Here is a 24,634-nt window from a genome sequence, read left to right on the forward strand (position 1 = left end):
GAATCTTACACGTGCAAACGAACAATAACGGTTCAAGTTGAAATGCACCATTACGCGCCGTTAACCTCCGTCTTCAACGCCGCTTCCCTCTTCCGACCTTACGGAGGCGCCGTGGTGCACCGTAATGTACGGATCCACCCCGCAACCGTCCGATTCAGATCGGACCGCTTTCAGGAAAGCCGAGAAGAAATACAAGCTCTACAAGACCACCGCTCCCAAGTCCAGGTAACATTTCAAATTCCCCAAACTGCCCCCGCCCTTTTCTCCTTTCCCCAAACAACCCCTAACGGACTCCGTCATAACGGCTTCGCAGGAGAAAGCAACCTTCCGAAGTAGATTTAACGGAGGTTTACGATTTCAAATCCGTTCTCGAATCCTTCAAACAGGAACGGAAAAACCCGCCAGGAATCTCCGAACTCCGTTGCGGTCTCGATCGCCCCGTTTTCTGCTTCGAAGATCGTCCAGGTACGGCAAATGCCCTTGTTTTAGTAGTCTGCTTGACTACGTTAAATCGTAGTCCGCGTGTATTCGTCCACCTTATATGGGGCCTCCACCGGTGATCAGAGCCGTTCATTGAGCTGGTTCGATCGTGGATGGCCAGCAGCTCAGAATTTCCAATGATTGGCGGAGCCCGTGCCTCTTGAATATGTTTTAAGCAAATGGACGGTATCATGGACCGGCCATTCTTGTGTGGCTAAGTCGCGGACTTAGCTAAATATATTGTCATCTTGCATACTAGAGGTTTTGTACATGAAATGTAGAGAATTCTAGAATAGAGTAGAAGTGTGTAGACGGTAAAGCATTGTAGAGAATGGCAGAAGAAGCGTGTAGAGTTGTATTGAGATCTCTAGAGTTTTCTAGAGTTCTTGGGTGTTAGCCTGGGAGAGAGGGTAGTATAAAGTGTTTTAGAAACTTTCTAGAGAGTTCTTAACCACTGTAGCCATTCATGTAGAGAGACTATAAGCTTCCTAGCTCTGCATGACGAAGGGTCTTCCGTCGCAAGGCATCCAAGAAAATTTTAAACTCTCTTGAGTACTTAGTGCAATACAAGTCTCTTGCCTCCCGAGCTTTCTTGTGCTCTCTTCTCTTTAAATGGCTAGGTTGGCACTTGGGTGGTTGGCTGACTCACTCATGATGAGATAGTAAGATGAGCGCCACACGGTCTACGCTTTGGGAAGCACTTGGGCCTTGACAAATAGTTGGTAATGGACATTAGACTTTCACAATATTATATATTTGGCACACTCGGTCATACATTGTTGTTGGTCCCCTTGCGACCATTTGTGGTGTGCCCCATGTTCCGTATGTCAAATTTTGAAAAAGTTTTTTTATATTTTTTAATTTTTTTCGAATGAAATAATTTTCAAAATATTATTTACCTTCTAGGTTGTGTTCAAACACACCCTTAACAAAATTATTTCAATTTTATCACAAATGCATTAGTTGGTTTTGTGATCAAGTTGCTTGATTTTCATCCATAAAACCATAGTTCAAATCACCATAAATCATCATCATCCAAGCCTTATCCCAATTAATTAGGGTTGACTACATGAATCCTGTTTTGTTGTTCCACTCTGTTAAGGGCTATAACTTCAGTTAGACCATAGGCCATCAAGTCTTTTCTTGCTATCTCCACCCACATCCCCCCCCCCCCCCCAAAAGAGCCTTCAACTTTTACCAACTCACTCCTGACTGGCGCAACACTTTGTCTTCGTTGCACATCACCAAACCATCAAAGTCTACTCTCCCTCATCTTATCACCAATTAGTGCTACTCCTAAGTTCCCTCGATTGTGTTCATATCTAATTCCATCTTTCCTTGTCTTGTCACTCATTCATCGCAACGTCCTCATTTTAGCTACACTCATCCTATGAACACGTTGTTCCTTAATTGGTCCCATAAAGCATGGCTGGTCTTATAGCTATTTTCCTTTTAGTTTGAGTGGCGATCACATAAACTCTAGAGGCACAACTCTATTTCTTCTACCTAGCTTGAATTCTATGGGGAACATCCTTCTCAATCTTTCCACTATCATCAATTATCGACCCAAGGTATCGTGGTTAGCTCGGGAATCTTTTGTAAAAATCTTAGTTCCTTGTTTCTACTCCCATTGTTGTTAAATTATACTACATATACTTTTTTTTAGTGCGCCTAATTTTAAATCCTTTAGATTTTGAAGTATCCCTTCCACAAATCTAGCTTTGTGTTTATGCCCTACATATTCCTGTCAATCAAAATTGTGTCATCTACAAAGAACATACACCATGAGATCTCTTCCTGCAAATTCCCCATCCATAACCCGTGCAAAAAGGTATGGCCTTAATGCTGACCCTTGATGTAAGCCTACAATAATTAGGGACTCACTTGTCTCTCCACTAGTGGTCCTTTCATATTTGGTAACACTCACTCATACATATTCTTAATCATGTCAACAAATCATCTTGAAACTCTTTTCTTTCCCAACATCCACCATATTAACTCTCTGCGGACCCTATAGCAAGTTCTCTCTAAGTTAATAATGACCATGTATAGATCCATCCTCCAGTCCCTATATTTTTCCATCAATTGTCTAAGCAGGAAAATAGCTTCATGATATGTTTGTCTCATGCATTAGTCTTTGCTCATTCACCCTCTCCCACGGTTTCGTAGTATGGCTAGTTCAAATCACCATAAATGCATTTTTTTTAATACCTTTGGTTATGAGCCACTTTGTGCCATGTAGCATACTCCTTTGCTTATGAGCCACTCTATGTCATGTGGCATACATTTGGACAGATGTGCATCTCACACATGAACGCCATACATATGGATGGCATGTGATACTTGACTCTTCAGTGGCATATGTCTTGGCTTTGAATTCAAATAAAAAGCAGCAGAGAAAAGAGGACGCATGAAGGTTAGGATAAAAATATGCAGTGACTTGTCACTTTATGTCCAAAAGGTTTCTGGAGAGAATTCTATACTTGCTCACATACTCTAGAAGCCATCTCATTCTAGAGAGCGTTCATACTTTTACACTGAGAGTATTGTGGAAGTGTGAGAATATATTTGAGAGGATACCATTGGCAAGTGTTGCACACTTGCATTCATTTATTGACACATTTGATTCAATGGATTTGGGCTTGCCTTTAACATTGTAGTGGTAGTGTGACTAGTGTCATTGTGCAACGTTGTGGCTTTTTATCTTAGAGGCAAAATTGTTGCAGCCCATTCACAACCTTTGATTCCTCAATGAATGGAGTCCCAGTTGTCGGGAGATGACATGTTTTCTGATGTGCAGGATCATGTGATTCCTCCATGTATAAAATGTAGCTTAAAATTTGAATAACTTCAATACTCTTATTTCTTCTTACTGCAACATTCATTGAGAAAATGTTGATGGTTAAATTTTTTTTCTCATGCAATCATATCTTTGTATTATTCTTTTAGGGCATGTTTGGATACTTAGATAACATAAAGATTACCTAATAATAATTTCCATGGTCACCGTAGAAAATAGGATTCCCAAAATGTGGTGTCTGTTTGGATAGTAAGTGGAATCCTCAAATTCATTAGACAATCGTCACCTTGTTTCTTGTGCAAGAGGAATTTTACGATGGATAAGAATAATGATTACTGTGTAGAGTCCATGAATCCAAAATGCCCAATTGTTTTGTCAATGGAAAACAATTCCATTTCCTCACATGGGTTCCCGTATCCAAATTTCAAAAACTCTGAATGTGTTACAGACACACTCATGAAAACACACATTACATGTTCTGTATGGTTTTCTCATTATCTCTATCTCCTTCATAGTTCATGCTAGTATTCAGGATGCATCGTGCAACTGTCTTGAAACTTGTTTGATTTACTCCAATGCAGGGTTTTATTTTATTCCAGGAGCATTGAGTATTGAGGAACAGTGCCACTGGGTTAGGGAGAGCTTGACAAGCTTTCCTCAACCTTCCAACAGAACAAATCATAATGCAATCTATGGACCTATCCATGACCTATTTGATGCAGTTCAAAACAAGAAAGTTTTGGTCGAAGTGGGGAGTAGAATCGCAGATACAGAACTTGGAGTACATTCAAGTGAAGGCAACTTAGATGCTTGTAGATGGAAGTTTTGTGAGGAGAATGTCAGCATACCTAAAGGGGATTCTTGCAATTCAATCGCAGCATCCGTTCTTTTGCGGAAGCTGCGTTGGAGTACCCTTGGATTACAATTCGACTGGTCCAAGGTAGATACACATATCACTCTCAAATTGTAGACATTTTATTTATTTATTTTGACTATCATTTCATTCTTGTGTACTCCTAAGGAGTTCACATTATTTTTTGAGACATGCTAGTATGCAGCTTGTGACATAGAAGTTCTAATCAGCTTCATCACCATGATAGACGTGGCAAACGTGGATGGTGATTGGGACTGTTGATGTAGTGGGACACCACATGGATGGGCTATCGGCCAAAAGTAATAGTGATTGGAAAGCTTGACTATCCATTATCGTGAGTTTTGTTGGTTGAATGTGGACCTTTGTTTTTGAGTTGAGCCTAAATATTCCTTTTGGAGGCCAGTGATTGGATGAATACCACAATCCAATTTCCTTGCTTTTGGGATATGCCGATCTGCAAGGTGGTCCACCTGATCGACAGTCTCAAATACCACACATGTTTGCTGCATGTACTGTGACCTTTGAGCAAGCTGCATACTTTTTCTTTTTCTTTTTGAGAGGTAACAAATTTTTATTAAAAACTCGCAAAAGTGAGGATAAAATACAAGCAGCTGAAACAGAAAAACAGAAACAAGATAGCCTAGGAGGCTATGACACGAACATTCCAACTAGAAATAAACCATTGAATTTTCCTAATGGTGACATCTACGTCCACCCTTTGTTCCGAAAACAACATCCATTTCTGACTCCCCAAATAGCCCAAAACACTACCATTAAAGTCAGCCACCACTTTATTTTACCGGATTTTCCAACTCTGCCCCAATGCCAAGCCCACAATACTTCCTCCATGGACTCCGGCATGACCCAGTCCGTGTGAAGCTCATTCAAGAAGTGATCCCAAACCTTTCTAGCGAATGGGCAATGGAGGAAGAGGTGATTGATGGACTTTGTGTTGGCCACATGACACAATTATTAGGGAGGACTAGCGATCTCCTCTAAAGGTTATCAATAGTAAGAACTTTTTTCTGGCCCAACAACCAAACAAAAGCTGCCACAAGAGGAGGGGCTCCATAGAACCACTGAAAAGCTGCCCACCAACCAAACAAACAGCAAGCTGCATACTTGCATCTCTCAGATAATATGTTTCTACAATTTTTTGAGATTCTGGAAAGTTGCATGGTTTAGGAAGTGAAATCAAATTTTTTTTTTTTTGTGAAACTTCTTATACTGACTTCATTGCTTTACAAGTACTTAGTTTGGAATTCAAATACAGGCCTGTCTCTAACTTTTCGTATCTATGATTGTAGTTGGTGATTGTGAAAATGTTTGATTCCTTAGTTCAATAAATAAAGGCATGCAACAAGCGATGTACCTGAATAATCCCATTTAGACAAATAAAAATATAAACATATATGTGTAATTTGATGCCATAAGAAAACAAGAATCATTGTTTTGGGCTGAACCATGATTTGTAAAATTGGATTCTTCTTTCTTTTCCTTTTCTTTGGATCCTTATAAACCAAAGTGACCTCTCTCGCACTTGCAATAAGCACCTGTCAGAGGGATTTTTTAGGTCTGGGTTTTCCAAAATCCTAAAACCTATAACTAAGAAGTTTCAAGAACTCCTTTGTTCTCTATTGATCCAATCTTTCACTTCTTACACATTGCTACATCAACGGAAGTTCTTCCAATATAGGGATTTTTGGCGCATATGCCAACTAAGATGGCACCTATCCGTATCGACATTTTCATCGCTGAACCACGAATCCCACTTGTGCAAAGCTGAAAACCTAAACATCCTGTAGAAACTCTCAGGCCAAGCATTGTACAGTAAGTACCCATTTGCTTTTGTTGGAGTGAAAAATTGGAAGAGAATAATTTCCTTGAGAGCCTTGCACGTCACACCCAAGTATTTCAAATCATGTAACTTCGGCATGGTCTAGGTTTACACCAAGGAAGACAGCAAAGATGATGAGAGCGAAGATGCCATTATTGATATTTATGATTCTTGATGTTTGTCATTTGCAAACTTCTTTTCTTTATTAGTTTTCTGAAATTTTATGAATCATTTTTCATGGTCAATGAGCTTGGCCACACATTATGGTTATGTTCAGTAATCGCTCATTTATGGTGGATCTGGATGGGGAGATAGATGTTTAATATAGTTTAAAAACATGAAAACTTGACTCAATGTCGAGCCAGGTCGATTGACTAGAAGACTTAAACAAGTCTTTACTTGACTCGAGTTGATATTTAATAATTAAATTAATATTATTTATGAATATTTTAAATAGTTATATATTGATAGAACGTAAAAATAATGGATTGTGTTCAAAACCATGTTCTTACCTTTTGTGTTAAAAACCCTGCTCAAACCAAATAAAAAACAAAAAATCGTTGCCGACGAGAAAGAATTGTAAGGGGTCGTCGCCCAATTCTATTTATCCTTCTTCACATCCCAAAATCACCGCTCTTCATCCATAAGCCCATCTTCTCTACATACCCAAAGCCTCTCTTTCTTCCTCCCTAGTAGCCCACCTCTCTACATCTCGAAATGCATCCAAACACTCTCTTTCTCTAGTTCAAAAAACCCTTCTTCATTTTTTTAAAGCATATCTCTGTGTGCCCAAGCTTTCGTACCTTTTTTTTTTGGGTCGGGCTAGGGCCTGGGCCGGGCCCTGTATATACATTCTGGGCTGGGCTCGGGCTAGACTATTTTGGCCTGTCATGGACCCGAGCTAGGTTTGGACTTGCATTCAACAATGCGGGCCGGGCATGGACAGAGCTTGTCCCAACCCTAACCTGGACCGGTGACACCCCTAGCTTTGAGTCATGTTGATTCGAGTCGAGCTAATCGAGTCAGCAAGTTAACTTGATGAGTCATGCTAAGTCAGGCTCATGAATGAGTTTCATGATGATCCGGCTCAAAATCTTGCCTAGTCGAGTTGACTCAGCTGATTTTCTAGTCGAGTTACCGACTTTAAGAACTATGGTTAAATCAAATCTTATGTCTTCTTCTTTAGCATTCAAAATGTTCTGAAAAATCTTAAAATGTGAGATCTAACTTGTGATGTCTTCGACTCCTATTGTTATTGAGGTTGGCCATTCAGTTCTGGTTTAGTAATCCTCTCAAATGGTACTCCAAGAGGACAATAATCCCCATTGGCTCCTCAAATACTGGCCCACATGATGCAATCACTTTTCGGAGTGGGTTTCTTGCTTCCACAAGTGGGATTCTTCTGGTACTACCATTTGAGAGGACTAAGGCCCTTTTTTCTGTTGTGATTTAAGATTCCATTTCAATTTTCAGAAAATTTCTGCCAACTACCAAGGTTTTTCTAAAATAAGGACATTGTATTGGGACCTTTGCTGCTGGAGCTGACATGGTGCTCCAAAAATATAACCCAACTCCCAAGGGTAAGGAGATTTTTACTCAAAGCGACGAGAAATTCTTGTAATCTTCATGTTTTACGGAATTTCTTGACGCCTGTGAAGCTTAAGGAGCATTGTCTGTGCTTGATACAGCCATGGCTAGTGAAGATTCAATCCTCCTGTGAAAAATACATTCAGAAAAAAAAATAAAAAATGCTTCCGATTGAACACTAGAAGATGGAAGAAATTGGAAAAGGAAATGCACGAATTATTGCCTTAGAGATTATTTTCTGCTCTGCATATATCTGACTGTACACCAGCAAATCCCAACACCATGATTATGAGCCAATTGGGAGGGCCCCACCGTCGATCTGGATCGATGACGACATCCAGGGAGGGCATCCTAATTAGAAGACGGAGTTTTGGTTCATTGGAGCAAGCTCGATAATCAAGTAAAGCCCATCATGGGATCTCATGATCGGGGACTACTAGTTGGATTGATTTCATATTTTGGGTTTTGCTTATTAATGTTATTTAGAATGAACGCTTTAGATTTCTTTGATTGGTTTTTATTTTTGTTTACTTCATCGCAAAGTAATAAGTTGTGCACATGGCGCGAGTTTTGGGGTATAGGGTTTTCTTATAAATAGGCACCCCTTCTAGATTTTTTCATTAATTGAAGACTAATAAAAATTATGTGTTTTCCTATTCTCTGAGTTGTGAAGCATAATTGGGTGCGAAGCCCTCCCTTCCTCGAAGGGCTAACTACCGTGATGCAAAGCTACATTTATCCCGATTCGCCCTCCATCATCGCCATCTCTATTACCTATCTTCCACCATCTCTTCTTCTCATCTCACCCCATCATCTACACTTCGAATCAATCATCTATTGCAACAATTCTCCTCCCCACAGCAGAATTTCAGAATCTGGCCCTACAGGAGGGCTGAAACTTCGGCGGAGCACCACGCACAAACCGTACATCGGATCGAGCTGAGATTTGGGGGTTTTGGAGTCCATCCCTGGCCGACCAGGGCCAAGGTGGCCTTTTTCTGAATAGTGGGCCCCACACACGTGCGGCCGTGATCACACGCACGTGCGTCTGGGCCATTGTTGTTGTCCACGTGTGCGGTACTTCTCTGGTTCGTCTCTCTCCTCTCTTTCACTCCGCTTTCACCCAAAATCCCTAAACCTAACCCTAAATTACTCAAATCTCCAATTTTATGCCCCTTTTCTTACCCTAGGGTTCCCCGAATTGGAATTTCTGAATCCCTTGGATTAGGGACTGATTACTATGCATGTGTGGATGATTATTTCTTATCTTTGAGTATCGTTTGGTTCATAATTTTTATTGATCCAGCCCTATCATGTGTAGGCCTGGACCCGCATAGATTCCCCTTAATTGAATGTTTGGACTTTCATGTGGGATATGGAATTTGTGTAATTGTTTCTGAACTAACGTGATCTTAAGCACGAATTATTGCCTTAGAGATTATTTTCTGCTCTGCATATATCTGACTGTACACCAGCAAATCCCAACACCATGATTATGAGCCAATTGGTTTTGGACGATAAGTTTTAGATATTAGGAACATGCTCAAAAACTATCGACCATTTTCTCAAAATCTACCAATCACTGAAATCAATCATTTGCATGCAGGAAATTGCAACTTCATAACCAGTCTGAATTTGGTTTAATGGGATTACCTTCTCACCTCTCTCTCTCTCTCTCTCTCTCTCTCTCTCTCTCTCTCTCTCACACACGCTCTCTCTCTCTCTCTCTCTCTCTCTCTCTCTCTCTCTCTCTCTCTCTCTCTCTCTCTCACACACACACACACACACACACACACACACACACATGTGCACGCGCGCACACGCACACACACTCACTCACTCACTCACTCACTCTTCTTTGATATGTCCTTTGGCTTCTTGCATCGACCATTCTATTTACTCAATCTTGTAGTATTTCTTACCATCTAGCAATCACTGAAATCAATCATTTGCATGCAGGAAATTGCAACTTCATAACCAGTCTGAATTTGGTTTAATGGGATTACCTTCTCACCTCTCTCTCTCTCTCTCTCTCTCTCTCTCTCTCTCTCTCTCTCACACACACACACACACACACACACACACACACACACACACACACACACGCACACACACTCACTCACTCACTCACTCACTCTTCTTTGATATGTCCTTTGGCTTCTTGCATCGACCATTCTATTTACTCAATCTTGTAGTATTTCTTACCATCTAGCATTTTCTTTTACATTTCTAAATTTATGTGTGTTCTTGGTGTAGCGCAATTATGATGTTTCTCTACCACATAATAAGATCCCGGACACACTTTGCCATCTTGCTAAGAAAATGGCAGCATCTGCCATGCCAGCGGGGGAAGAATTCCAGCCAGAAGCAGCAATTGTGAATTATTTCGGTTCAGGTCCGTAAGCCGGAGGTAGTAAGAAAAGATTTGATGAGCTCTTGTGTAACTGAAGTTATGGCCCTTGATAGAGTGGAATGGTAGAAAAGGTTTCATGTAGCCGACCCCAATTAGTTGGGATGAGGCTTAGATGATGAATAAATCCAGTAGCTGAAATTTACTCAAGAAGAATTATTGTCTCCTGATATCTTGTAAAAAAAAAATCGGACCCGATGCATTAGGATGTGAATGCAGTCATGACGCTCCCATTCTATATATGTGAGGCCCCTGGCTCAACGTTGGATTAGGATATCCCAAGATATTCTAGATCCGATGGCTCCACTGTGGATTGAGATGCTCCAAGATATTCTAGATTGGAAGATCCTAAACCTTATAAAAAATAAAAAATAAAAAAAAATAAAAAAAAACAGCCCAAAAACAATTGGGCCATGTTTGGCTCATTGCCACACAATTTTGGAATTTATACTCATAGTACAATATCCAAAAATCATGGAAGGGAATCCTTTTGTGGTACATTGGAAAAAAAGAGTTGTTCCGTATCCACACAAGTATCATTTTTGAGTTTTGGATTATTTTTTTAAAAGAGTTTTTAGAGTAGAAATCACAGAAACTGCTAACTATTTTTCTCATGGCCCAAGCTGATGGAGCTTTAATGAAAGATTTGAAGCTATTGTAATGGGGAGATGTCATCGGAAGAAGGTGATGACATTGGAGATTGGGAAGAAGGGGAGTGGATTCCGGTATGCCGTATGCTAATGAAAGAAGTCGAAGGGAGATAAACGAGGGGAGCCGAGAGTCAAAACTTATAGGAGTTGCCGATGGTGTATGCTGAAAACTTTCTGGAAGAGTGGTCTAAGGTGCATTTTTGGAGGGTGTTTGGGAAGTGTAGAGGTGGTAGAACCATAGAAGTCATTATCCTTAAGGTTAATGGATCCGTAGTAATTTCAAGGTTCGCCTTTGCCCGGATGCATGAGATGGAAGATTTGAAGACAACAATAGAAGTGTTGAATGGGGCTCGGCATGGCGGTAGGAAGCTTCTGGTCAGCAAGGCCAGGTACGACCCTGAGGTGGCTAACAAAATAGGGAGAAGATGTCAGAAAAAGGAAAAGGAGGAGGAGGGAAGGGGGAGAAGAATTGGGTGCAAAGAGAGTTTTGTTAGAAAGGAGGTTGGAGAAAAAGCTAGAGGGAGCAAAATCATATAGGGAGGTGCTTGCTGAAGTCCCTTATCATGGGAGTTCAGGTCTGGTCAATGAAAGGTTGGAACCTTCGCAGCACCACCCGAGATGGAGGTGAAGGTTCATCTGGTGGTGCTTGAGAAGCCATGGAGTTCTTTTTTGTGGAGCTTTGTGGTGCCGTTCAGGCCAGGTGCTTTTTGGAGATCGACGCGCGGATCTCGTAGAACTGGAGTTTGGAAAAAGAGGATAGGGTGGTTAAGCATCTAAGCGACTCGACAATGTGGATCTCTCTGCAGCCTTAGGTGGATATCAAAAGATTTAATCTCGCATGTAGTGTGCTCAGGGACAATATGTTGTGGGAGATCTCCGGATGGGAAGATTGGTCAATCTTCGGCTTGCAAGAGGAATGGTATCAGTTTTGGGAATTGCCCCTATAATTTTGGATTCATTAAATGTTTGTGGAAGTGGGGTCATGTATTGGGGAAGTGACTGTGATTTATCTGTAGACTGAAGGTTGGGAGATGTTGCCGTATACTAGAATACTCATAAGGAAGAAAAAGATGGTTTCAGTGTTGGAGAAGATTTTCATCTCAGTTGGAGAGGCCAGGGTCGCGTTAAGGGTGGTGCGAGAAGTAACTAACTTTGTGGAGAAAGGGGCATTGGGGAGCAATCTTGACGCTGTTGTCATCGCAGGGATGAAGGTGGGTAGGAGAGTAATGGCGGAAGATGTTTCGGATGAAGGACTATCGATTGGGTGTTCTAGCATAGCTCCAGAACGAGAGATGGTGCCATGTAAGCAGTTGATTCAAGGACAAGAGGTTAGTGAGAGAGCTTTCGAAGAGGGGCTGATGCGTGGCTTCTCGGGTAGTTGTAGCATTAATGGAAAGACGGTGGCAGGCAACACATTGTTGTGGCAGATAGTAGGCAGAGGAGCCAGCATTTTCGAGATGTGTCCTAAACATGACATCTTAATGGGAAGATGTGGTGCAAATTCAAGACGTGTAGAGGACTGGCAGTCAATGTCAGCGCACCCAATAAAGAGATTGCATGTGCATTGGAAGACGATATAATCAGAGGTTCGGTGTCCTTTGAGTTGGAGGAGGCATATGCAGAAATTCTCTTTATTTCAGCACGGGTGGAAGAATGAGAAAGTCGCAGCACGTGTGAAACGATTTCTGTCCCTCTGTGAGAGAAATGCTCCTAGATTTTGAAATTCAGGGGGTGGTAAGAGGCTAAAGGTGTGCATAAGTTATGGGCTTGGGGAATATGACGGATTGTGGTTCTTCTTTCTTGTAGATTTCGCCGCTTGGGAATTTTCAGACAAGGGAAGATTCTCAGGTTGCTGATTTTTCTGATTTGGAGCAACAAGTGATAGTGCTCTATGACGAGGAAAGGGCATGGTGTTCTATGGAAGGGATGATGCAGGTCCTCATCGATCGCAACACTAGGGGGATAACAGATAATTTGGAAGCTTTTGTAGCATCTCAACCTATCCTTGCCAATACTGCAGTTGCGGAGGTTCCGCTATTTGTTGTATTTGAAGAAGGGGTTGCACATTGAATTAAAGAAAGGTCGGTCTCTGATAATTGTCACACACACACACAATCAAAGGGAAGTCTGGTAAAATCTCAATGGCTTGGGGGATGAAATGGATAAAGGATGGTATGGGCCATATGGGCCATTTGGTTGGAGTCTCTTTTGGGAATCGTGACGACAATTTCATAGCTTTATTTCAATTTGTCGAGGAAAGGGGGTGGCAAAATCTTCATGAGGCAGAAAGAGGGCATACTTGGAAAGTTGTTAACGGTAGGAGGGAATTGGAGAGGTTAGCTTCTATCAAATATGATGTGAAGGCTTCTCCAAGAAGTGAAGGGCAAAAGGGCAAGAACAATTACTCAATGAAGATAATCAGTTGGAACATTCAAGGATTGGGGTGTCTGGAAAAAAGGCTTCAGATTAGGGACTTTTGTAAGCAGTTTAAAGCACAAATGGTAGCACTTCAAGAGACCAAATGGAATCAATGGACCCCAGATTCGTGGACTTCATTTGGGGAGGCAGATCAAAGGATTGGGTGGCACTAGACGCAAATAGGTTCGTCTAGGAGAATACTGGTAATTTTGGACTCCAAGATATCGGCTAAGGAGGACTGTGGGAGGGGATTTATTTTTATTTTTTTGGTTTCTTTGTTGTTAAAAGAAATCACATCAGGGTTTCGTTGGGTTTTCTCGACGGTTCATGGACCAAATAGGCCAAATCGTTGTTTGGCGGAGTTGGATGAGTATCATAACAGATGGAAGCTACTTTGGTGTATAGGTGGAAATTTAATGTGGTCGGATTTTCTTTTTAAAAATCAAGTGCTGGTTGGATTACTTGAAGCATAAAAGAGTTTTCTAGTTGGATCTTAAGGAACAAAATGATGGATCTACATATGGGGGAGGTGAAATACACATGGACAAATGGGCAAGCAAAGGTGATAAAATCCAAGTTGGATCGGTTTCTTATCTCTTTGGAATGAGCTGACAAATATTCACTCGCGTACCAAAGAGGTCTCCTAAAGCCAGTATCCGATCATTATCCAATCACTTTAGAGGTGGATGAAGAAAACCGGGGCCCATTTCCTTTAGGTTAGAATTGGCATGGTTAGAGGTAGGGGGCTTTTCGAAGTGGGAGAAAGAATGGTGGTCGTCTTTTGTGGTAGAAGGTTTTGCAAGTTCCGTTTTATTTCAGAAACTCAAGCTTTTAAAACGAAAGATTAATGGATGGAAGAAAGAGGTTCTTCGGAACCGGGAAGCGGAGTTTGAATCATTATTACTTTATATTCAGGCAATAGATGTTAAGGAGGAGAGTATGGAATTATCTGATGAGGAAATAGTTTGGAGGGAGTCTTATAGCTTAAAGTGTAATCCTTGGCTAAGGAAAGAGGAAATTAAATGGAAGTGGTGCTCAAGAGCGATTTGGCTAAAAAAGGGGATAAAAATACAAAATTCTTTCATGCAATTGTAGCACTCGGGCTAGAGTAATAAGATCACAAGTGTAGTGGTGGAAGGGGAAAAGGTAGAGGACAAGGCAAAGGTGCATGGTTCAATTATTAATTTTATAAGGCCATTCTTGCTGGGAAAGGATGCGAAACTGCGAGGCTAGATTATCTTCTTTTCGATCAGACTTCAAGGGAGGAGCAGACTCTTTGGACAAACAGTTTTCTGAAGATGAGATCAAGGTGGCGGTTGAGGATTTAGGTAGCGAGAAGGCACCCGATCTGGACAGGTTTCCTATTTGCATTTTTTTTTTCAGAAGTTTTGGGAGACAGTAAAGAAGGATTTGATGGACTATATTAATGAATTTTACAATAATGGTTATCTAATGACAAAGTTAGGTGCTACTTTCATTGCGCTCATTCTGAAAAAGGAGCCAAGAGCTTGAAGGATTTTGGGCCAATCAGTTTATTAGGGTCTCCTTATAAAATTCTAGAAAAGATCCTGGCTTCCAGATTTCAGGTGGTGCTAGCAAGTGTGATTTCTAAAACCCAAGGAACATTCATGACCGGAAGACAAATAGTGGACGGTGTAGTAATTGCGCACAAGTGCATCAATTCTTGTCATAGGGAAGGGAAGAATTGAGTAGTATGCAAGCTAGACATAGAGAAGGTGACTGGGGTTTCCTAACTTACATGTTGAGGTAAGTGGGATGCGGGCAGAGATGGATAGGTTGGATTAAAGCTTGTCTTAAATCAGCTAATTCTTCAGTTTTGGTGAATGGGTCTCCGAAAGGTTATTTCATGGCATCTAGAGGCTTGCGGCAAGGGGACCTGTTATCTCCCCATTTGTTTGTGGTGGTGGTAGAGGCTCTAAGCAAGATGCTAGATAGAGGCTCGTCAATGGATCTTATTGAAGGTTTTAGGGTGGACAAATTAGACTTCCAAGTTTCCCACTCCAATATGCAGATAACATTATTCTATTTTGTGAAGTGGTTGAAAGGAAAGTGGACAACTTAAGGAAGATCATAACATATGTTTTGAGGCAGTATCGGCCTTGAAGGTGAATATTAGCAAGTGCGAGTTATTGGGTATTGGCCTTTCTATGAAGTGGGCAAGTATTCTAGTATCTTTGGTTGCTGTGCTGGTTCACTTCCTTCTTCCTATTTAGGGCTTCCGTTGTACATGGGGAAGTGGGTAGAACCGTAGAACACTTGTAGGACAAAGTCATTGAAAGATTTGAAGGCAAGCTTTCTTGCTATTATATGGGCAAGTAGGGATTTTAGTGACATGGTATCAAATCCAGATTGGGTTTTCCGTAAGGTAAGTGGTTGATTGTGGAGTGGGCAAGGGCCGCTAGTACCTTATGGGGAGCCTGGCAGAGGCTTTTCAGGGTAGCTGGGGGGAATTATCCTTGTTGTATTGATTGGATGATCTCTCACTGTTGTCATCCTTTTTGTATCTTTGCTTCTCTTTCTTTTTAATAAAATTTCCTGTTTACCTTCGAAAAAAAGGCCAGAGACCAGGACATACCTATGAACTTCCCCTCTGGAAGTTTCTTGTGGCATTCCCCATAGGGGTCCATAAGACAACCATTGTAAATCACCAACCATGGGTCTCATATATGGATTGGGCTGATCAGTACCTTATTGATGTCCTGATGCATCAAGACTGGTAATTCATCCATATGTTGTTATGTAGTGAAGAAATAAAAGCTAATAAATCATTAAGGTTAGTTACCAGTGTTTCTTTTCTTTACCTACATCAGGCGATATGCTCGGCGGTCACCTTGATGATATGGAAGCAGATTGGAGCAAACCTATAGTAAGCATCAGGTATTGCTGTTTAAAGCGCTTTTGTTTGCTATATTTTCAAGCAGGTGTTCTTGGAAATATTTTATCGTTTTTCTTCTCTTACAGTCTAGGCTGCAAGGCTATTTTTCTCCTAGGAGGGAAGTCTAGAGAAGACACACCGGTGGCAATGTTCCTCCGGAGTGGCGATATTGTGCTTATGGCTGGGCAAGCAAGGGAATGCTTTCATGGTTAGTAGGATTCTTTATCTCATGTACTCATTTTCTTTGGAAATAGAGGAAGTGGTACATGTGATCTCTCTTGTGCCATGGTTTGCTTGTAGATATTAAATGCGATCTCTCGTGCAATGGTTTGCTTGTAGGTATTCAATTTTGTTCTGTCGGCATCGGTTGTGAAAAAACACCATCAGTTTGAAGAGGGATAATATAATCCTCAGTCTGCGGACACGCAAGTATACTTGGGTTGTCAGTTTGTAAGAGCAGGGCTCATGGTTCAACAATCCAGACGTTGGTCTGTTGGGCCCTACTGCCAGTGAGGCATGCCGTGAGAATATCCACAGTAGGGCAATCTTGACCTTTCAATTTGTGGTTTGCATTTTAAAAAAAAAAAAACAGATTAAAAAAACTGTGGTCCACATTCAATTGAAAAGAAGGCCCATGATTGGTGGCTAGTCTTTTCAATTTAGGGAGATATTGGGGCTAGATCTATATATGTTGTTTCCCAACAGATCAATGGTATGGATCACTAAACCATAGACAGTACAACCTGAAAATGTTGAGTATATTGTGTGTATCTTTGGGTAAGGTCGCAATGGGCTAGACTGGTCAGTCAAGATTTTGGTCCTGGACTGGTACAGGTCAGGCTTGGGCCTGTAGGTCAGGTATGCGCCTGGATATGAAGCCCAACTAAAAATGGACTGTGTTTAGGCCTAGGTATTGCAAAAAAAATAATAATCTGTTTAAGGCCTAACCTAAGCTGTGAACATTCCCGTTTCTGATGTTAATGGGCAGGCTTGGTTTGAAGGCCCCAATTACTAAACAGGCAGCCCAGCTTTGGCTCAAGTTGACCCTTACCTAGCCTAGGCCCAGCTTGATGCCACCCCTATCTACATGTGGAGGATCGTATAATTTCTCTAGTTTTAAAGAGGGAAACAAAGGTAGCATACTTGGATGGAGCTTTTTGATGCTTGCCTAGTAGAGGAACATCAATGTTCCTTTTTTGTTTGTTTTTTTTTTTTTGGAAAAAAACATACTGGCGTTCATAGCTATGAACATCAGACTGTTCATAGCATACTAACCTGTCCTATTAGTAGAAAATGATTTGATGATAATAATAGAGGAGAATAATGAGAGAGAAGAAGAAGAAGGAGAGCTTGGGAGAGATGTTGTGTTAGGCTTGCTTGCCCTAACACATAATATTTTATTATAATAAAGCATATAGTACACCGCAAGAGAAGAGAGAAATGTGCACATGCACTTACACTAAAAGGAGCCACTAATCACATACACAATACACTAGCATTCTCTATACTCCCCCTCAAGTTGGAGCATAGATGTTGATCATGCCCAACTTGTCACGAACACGATGAAAAGCATCTCGACTCAAGAACTTTGTAAGAACATCAGCAAGTTGATCCCCAGATCGAACAAAAAGAGTGACAATTTCCTTAGAAGCTACTTTCTCCCGAATAAAGTGACAGTCGACCTCAATAAGCTTGGTTCGCTCGTGGAAAACTGGGTTATGAACAATATGGATGGCCGCTTGGTTGTCACAGTGAAGAGGAACAGGATCCGAAGGAGGATAGCCAAGTTCTTCAAGAAAGTGGCGAAGCCACACGAGTTCATACGTCGCATGAGCCATAGCACGATATTCTGCTTCAGCTGAGGACCGGGCAACAACTGATTGCTTTTTGCTCTTCCAGGTTATAAGATTGCCACCTAGGAAGGTACAGAAGCCGGATGTAGAGCGGCGATCAAAAGTACTATCTGCATAATTAGCATCAGAATAGCCTGAAAGATGAAGATGACCATGCAACTGAAAACGGAGGCCAAGACCCAGGGCTGATTTTAAATACCGAAGTATGCGGTAGACAGCCGTGAGATGAGAAGTATGGGGAGCTTGCATGAATTGGCTAACAACCCCCACTGCAAATGAGAGATCTAGGCGAATAATAGTCAGGTAAATAAGCCGGCCTATAAGTCATCGATACATCTCGGGATCAGTAAGGAGAGCACCATCATCTGGTCGAAACTTCTGTGAAGTATTAATGAGAGTGGGAGTAGGCTTGCACCCTAACATGCCGGTCTCCATGAGAAGATCGAGCGCATATTTTCGTTGTGACAAGACCAATCTGGATGATGAGTGAGCAACTTCAATTCCAAAGAAGTAGCGAAGAGGACCAAAATCCTTGATCTCAAACTTGGTCTTCAAAAAATCTTTGACCTCCCTCATTCCAGCAGAATCACTACCAGACAGAACAATATCATCCACATAGACAATGAGAACCATGATGCCCGTCAATCGACGATATATAAAGAGAGAATGATCGGCATGACTACAAACAAAGCTAAACTCCAAGAGAGCCTGACTAAATTTTTCGAACCATGCACGTGGGGATTGTTTGAGTCTATAAAGAGCCTTCTTCAACCGGCATACAAGTGCAAGGTTGTGAGAAGTAACAAAGCTAAGAGGTTGATGCATGTAAACTTCCTCTACAAGATCCCCATCGAGAAATGCATTCTTAACATCAAGCTGAAACAATGACCATGATAAATTAACGGCCAAGGAGAGCACAACGCGAATCAAATTAAGCTTAGCTACCGGAGAGAATGTCTCGAAGTAATCCACACTATGAGTTTGTGTGTAACCCTTAGCAACAAGACAGGCTTTATAGCAATCAATTGAGCTGTCTGGAAGAAACTCGATCGTATAAACCCATCGACGGCCAACAGGTTTGTAGCCTAAAGGAAGTGGCATAAGGTCCCAAGTATGATTCTTCTCAAGAGCAGACATTTCTTCTATCATCACCTTCGTCCAATCACGACTTTGAAGAGCATGTGAGAGAGATTTAGGAATAGTCTGTGATGAAAGGGAAGTTGTAAACGACTGAAAAGACGGTGAAAGATGATCATATGAAACGAAATTACTAATGCGGTGTTGAGTACAAGATCGTGACCCTTTGCACAAGGCAATGGGAAGATCTAAACTCGAGGTAGGAGAGTCACCTGAGCTAACATCCAAAGTAAGCGGAAGGGTGGATGACTGAGCGTGTGAAGATTTATCTCGATGATGATACACCTGCAGAGGCTTAGGCTCACCCATATCACCAACAGGATGCTGAATAGAGGGAGAAGAGTTTTTCCATAATCACTAGTGGAAAGAGGATAAGAGTCACTCCCCCTGACTCGCAAGAGGATTACAGAGGGATTGGCCTGGAGCGGAGAAAAAAGAAATATCCTCAAAGAAGGTTACATCGGCAGATACATATTTCTTGCAAGTCAATGAGTCAAAGCATTTATACCCTTTCTGACTTCGAGGATACCCTAGAAAGACACATTTAATTGCCCTGGGGCTAAGTTTATCATTACTCTCATCTAAAATTTAAACAAAGTATGTACAACCAAAAACTTTAGGTGGTAGAGAAAATGAATTATCATGAGGATACAATATAGTAAATGAAGATTTGTAAGACAGGATACGTGAGGGTATTCGATTAATAAGAAAAATAGCAGTTAGAAGATCATCACCCCAAAAATCTTTAGGTAGATGCATACCAAGTAAAAGAGTGCGAGCAACTTCAAGAAGATGACGATTCTTGCGTTCTGCAATACCATTTTGTTGAGGTGTGCGAGCACATGACATTCTAGACAAAATGCCACGTTCCTGCAAGAAGGATAGAAAGGCAGTAGACATGTATTCTCCCCATTATCAGAATGGAGGGATTTGATGGAACAGTGAAATTGAGTGCACACTTCATGATAAAACATTTTAAACGCATCAAACACTTCACTTTTAGATTGTAAAAGATAAATCCAAGTCATGCGTGAATAATCATCAATAAAGGTAAAAAAATATCTAAATCCAAAAGTAGAGGTAACCGGAGCTGGTCCCCAGACATCCGAGTGAACCACAAGAAAAGGTTGAGATTTTCTCCCAGAAGAGTTAGAAGGAAATGTAGCACGGTGATGTTTAGACAATTCACAAATATCACTGCATAATGGTTTAGTGATAGATAAGGAGGGAAACAAAAGTCTCAATCTAGCTATGGATGGGTGGCCTAAGCGGCAATGCCACCGAGTCATGGACTCTTGATCTAGAGAAAGGGTACTAGAAGCGGCAATGGGTGTATCATCGAGAAGATAAACGCCTCCTCACTCATGCCTCCCACCAATCACTCTCTTTATCTGTAGGTCCTGAAACAAACAATAAGAAGGGGAGAAAGTAATGCAACAATTGAATGATTTAGTAAGAGAGCTAACTGACAATAAGTTTAATGGAAAACGGGGCACATGCAAGACTGAGGACAAAGACAAGGAAGAAGAAAGAGGGATGAAACCAATTCCAGAGATGGGAGATTGGGTTCCATCTACGACTGTGACATACTGAGCGTGAGGAGAAGGAGAATAAGAAGAAAAGAATTGAAACTTACCAGTCATATGGGAGGAAACTCTAGAGTCGATGACCCAGGAGGTAGGAGAGGATGACGCAAGAAGGGCAGTACCTGACCGGGCCGAAGCTGCGTGAGAAGGCTCATGAATATCACGAATGTGAAGTCGCATAAGAGCATCATATGTAGCTCAAGAAATGATAAGAGACTCTCCTGAAGTAGACTGTTTTGCCGTCGGGGTAGAAGACTGTCTCAGAAGCAACTGTGGATGCAACAGAAGTAGCGGCATGCGTAAGACGACCATGTATCTACTAGTAATAATCAACAGTGTGATTAGTTCTACTACAATATGAACAAATGCGAGAACCATCACGTCCTCGTCCACGACCACGAAGACTACGGCCGCCACGATTACGATCTCTCTCGCGGCCTCTACCACGACCACCAAAACCAGAAATACGCCCTGAACTCAAGGATGGTACCCGAAGACCAAGAGAGGACTGATCGCCAGTAACATGTGCCAAACGCCCGGGTGGCACAAATGAATGAGAAGGAAGAGTAAAGACAGTAGCACGCTGACACATGGCATAGACTTTCGTCAATGGGGGAAGAGGATCCTGCATAACAACCTGATCTCGACCATGAAGATAATCAGAATTCAACTTAGCTAGGAACTGCATGATACGAGTATTATCCTGCTGCTTATAAGCATGTTCATGATTCTCTTTACATTTGGAAGGAAGATGCTGATACATATCCAACTCATCCCATATACCTCGAAGCGTCGAATAGTAATCTTTTAAGGATCTGGAGTTTTGTTGGAACCGACCAATTTCTTGAATAAGTTGGAATACTCGTGAAAAATTCTGAGATTCCGAGAACATATTATGAAGCGTATCCCAAATGCCTTTAGCCGAGGATAAAAACATCACTGAGTGGCTAATCGAGGAATCCATACTATTCAACAACCATGCAATAACTTGATAATTCTCCTTTGTTGAAGACTTGTAGGTAACATCTGTAGAGTTTGGGGGATCATCCGAAATATACGACAACTTGTCACGGGCTCCTAAAAATACTTTTATAGATTGTGCCCATTGAAGATAGTTGTTACCATTTAACTTAGTGGAGGTAATCGGCAAGGGGTTGGATTCAAGAGACCCTATGCCAAGAGATGAGGACCCTTTGTCAACCATAGGAGAGTCCAAGAGAGATAAACTTATGCCAAGAGAGGCCCAATGCCAAGAAGGATTGATGCAAACAACTCTATCTCACTCAATCCTTCAAGATAATAAGAGATAAACCTCAAACAAATATCAACCATCCAAAATACCATGAAACGTAGTAAAAAAAGGCCTAATCGAGTGAAAAACGGCCCCGCCGCACATCCGTTTGAGGTTAAAAACCTCTCAAACATTGATCTTAAGTAAAAAATCCTCCATGGGTAGCTTGAGAGGAAGATTTCGGTTTATCTTGAGCAAAGAAACTAAAGAAAAGCTTACCAATTTGAGATAGATCGAAGAAAAACGGAAGATGGGCCTGATATTTGAAGTTCTCTATTTCGCCCAAAATACCATGAAAGGAGGTCTAATAAATTCTGAAAAAATCATTACAAATCTTCTAAAATCAAGATCTATCAAACCCCTGAACTTTTAACTCAAACGGAGTCCATGTGTCCGTATAACGCTGATGTCAGCAAGGTGACGTGTCGCCTCTCAGCAGAATGCTTGGATCTATACTTTGATACCAAGTAGAGAATTATTTGATGATAATACTAGATGAGAATAATAAGAGAGAAGAAGAAGAAGAAGGAGAGCTTGGGAGAGATGTTGTGTTAGGCTTGCTTGCCCTAATACATAATATATTATTATAATAAAGCATATAGTACACCGTAGGAGAAGAGGGAAATGTGCACATACACTTACACTAAAAGGGGCTACTAATCACATACACAATACACTAGCATTCTCTATACTATCCATACATCTAAGGTCTATTGTGAGATCATCTAGACCATCGATCTGATGGTAACGGTCAGGAGAAAAGGCTAAACATTAGATGGGGCTGGGACCTTCCATTTTGGAAATCTTTTGGGACAACCCGATTCGGGCCCATCAGATCATTGATCTGGATCACTGAACCATGGACCACACTTGTATGGATTGAGATTTGGGGGGAATCAAGACACTATGCACATCCTAATGCATCATGACCCTGTAATTCTTCTTTCTAGTATCTCCTTTGTGTTAAGTTGATTGTGCATTTGTGCCTCTTCAATGTTTATTGCACCTAAACAGTAATGCCTTTCCTAATCTTTATTTGACAATGCAAATGACAAATTTTCTTCATATGAGATGGAGACTTACCTCAAATGGGTAACATTCGTCTCGTTAGCTTGAAATGTTATCTGAAAATTCCAATCTTTGCATTGAGAAAGTCTATTATTCCTATTTTTTGAGTAGGCATATTGGAACTATATGGTAGGTGAGAAGTAACATTACCTAGATAACCATGCTATATTTTCTATCTCATGGTCTGGTTTCTGATTCATTTGCAATCTGTGTTTCTATATTTATGAACTCGAAATGAAAATTATGGTTCTATGCTCTCATTGTTGATTTATGCAGTAGCAGGCATGTGATATTATACTAACAACGCATGATGTATCATAATGGCATTTGTTATTTCATATAAAAATTACAATATCAATTTGTTGATGTGACTATTTTTTCTTTGAGAAGCATTTATATAACTATTTTGCACATACTTGGTAGTATTTATTGGAGTGACTGGCATGACCCTATCCCTAGCGTACCGTGTGCCCGTCCTCATACCATGTACTGATGTACTGGAGCCACCTGTGCTCCAGGCAACTAGAAGTGAGGTCAAGTTATGCTTATTTCTCCACAGCTTATTCCTTGAATCTGGTTATTTGAACAGCTGTTAAAGGACTTAACCTTCTTAGCAGGAAATGGTAGAGTGCATTTGTTTTGCACACAGCTTGTGTAACTTTGACATAGGCATATGTGCTGGTGCTGGACAAAGCAACAAAGGGGCACAGGGACCATAGGAAGCCTGACATGCAAAAACATCTATGTAACTTTGACATTGGCATATGTGCGGGTGCTGGACAAAGCAACAATGGGGCACAGGGACCATAGGAAGCCTGACATGCAAACACACCTGTGTTTTTATGATAAATCTATATTTTTGTGCAAGAGTTTTGCTAATGTCCCCACCTTCATGGGGGCGTTAGCAACATCCCTGAACCTTTTAAAGGACATGTGGGATGTGCAATCATCAATCCCGATGGTTCATTCAATAGTACCATCGGGAGCAAGGCACGGTGCAAGAATCATGCCAATTGGATTGCCCTAACCCTTTGAATGGGGCGAATTTGTCACCACCTGTCCATTGTTTATGGGCCATAGATCACATGGTTAGAATCATCAAACCAAACTGCTACTTTGGAATCATAAACAACACAAAGTGGGATCTATTAAATAGATATTTGAAGATGGTGATTGGACTTATTTTGTTTCTCTGCTCAATCTTGACTGTCCAATTTTCTCTGCCCAATAATGAATGAATGAATTGTTCATATCCATGATTGGGCATCCCATGTGTCATTTAAAGGCTTTGGGGATGTTGATGGGGGCATTAGTTACACCTTTTATATAAATATTAGTTAATGAAAACAGAGAATTTATAAAGCCATATCTACATAAATTTGAATATAGTGATATCATGCAAATAGGAGTTTCTTCAGCCTCACATGCAAGGTCACCAAACACACCTTTACACACATGTGCCAACCTGGCAAGTGTGCATGACATCTAAGTAGTGGATAAGGTGACCTACCCATGAATATGAAATGTTAAAAAAAAGGGACGATCCATAATGTGGGCTACACCTATGCAAAAGGAATGGGTGGTTTAGGAAGAACTAGTGAACGTACATGCGTGGCCGCCTGGTGAGCAGGTCAGCCCGAGTTTTCTGTATAGTTATTTTGATGGTGGGGGCTGCCTTATGCACTGCTTAGATGTCCCACACACTTACCAGGTTGGTCGTCTGCTGCGTGTAGAGAGTGGTGGATTT

The 24,634-nt window shown here is 41.2% G+C and overlaps 1 protein-coding gene across 4 annotated transcripts in view; it reads left to right on the forward strand.

Annotated features, from left to right (window-relative positions):
- LOC131246783 (alpha-ketoglutarate-dependent dioxygenase alkB) overlaps positions 1-24,634 on the forward strand; it is a 29,936-nt gene continuing 5,302 nt past the window's right edge. The window contains exons 1-6 of one of the 4 annotated variants that reach the window (XM_058247192.1): positions 2-225; positions 314-465; positions 3,862-4,220; positions 9,835-9,973; positions 15,888-15,954; positions 16,039-16,160. In XM_058247192.1, the coding sequence (XP_058103175.1) occupies positions 125-225; positions 314-465; positions 3,862-4,220; positions 9,835-9,973; positions 15,888-15,954; positions 16,039-16,160 (940 nt within the window). In that variant the 5' untranslated portion in view covers positions 2-124. Of the gene's footprint in view, positions 226-313; positions 466-3,861; positions 4,221-9,834; positions 9,974-15,887; positions 15,955-16,038; positions 16,161-24,634 lie in introns of all 4 variants that reach the window. The other 3 variants (XM_058247191.1, XM_058247190.1, XM_058247193.1) reach the window with 3 other exon arrangements.

This window comes from Magnolia sinica, chromosome 5 (assembly GCF_029962835.1).
Source record: "Magnolia sinica isolate HGM2019 chromosome 5, MsV1, whole genome shotgun sequence".
Lineage (NCBI taxonomy): Eukaryota > Viridiplantae > Streptophyta > Magnoliopsida > Magnoliales > Magnoliaceae > Magnolia > Magnolia sinica.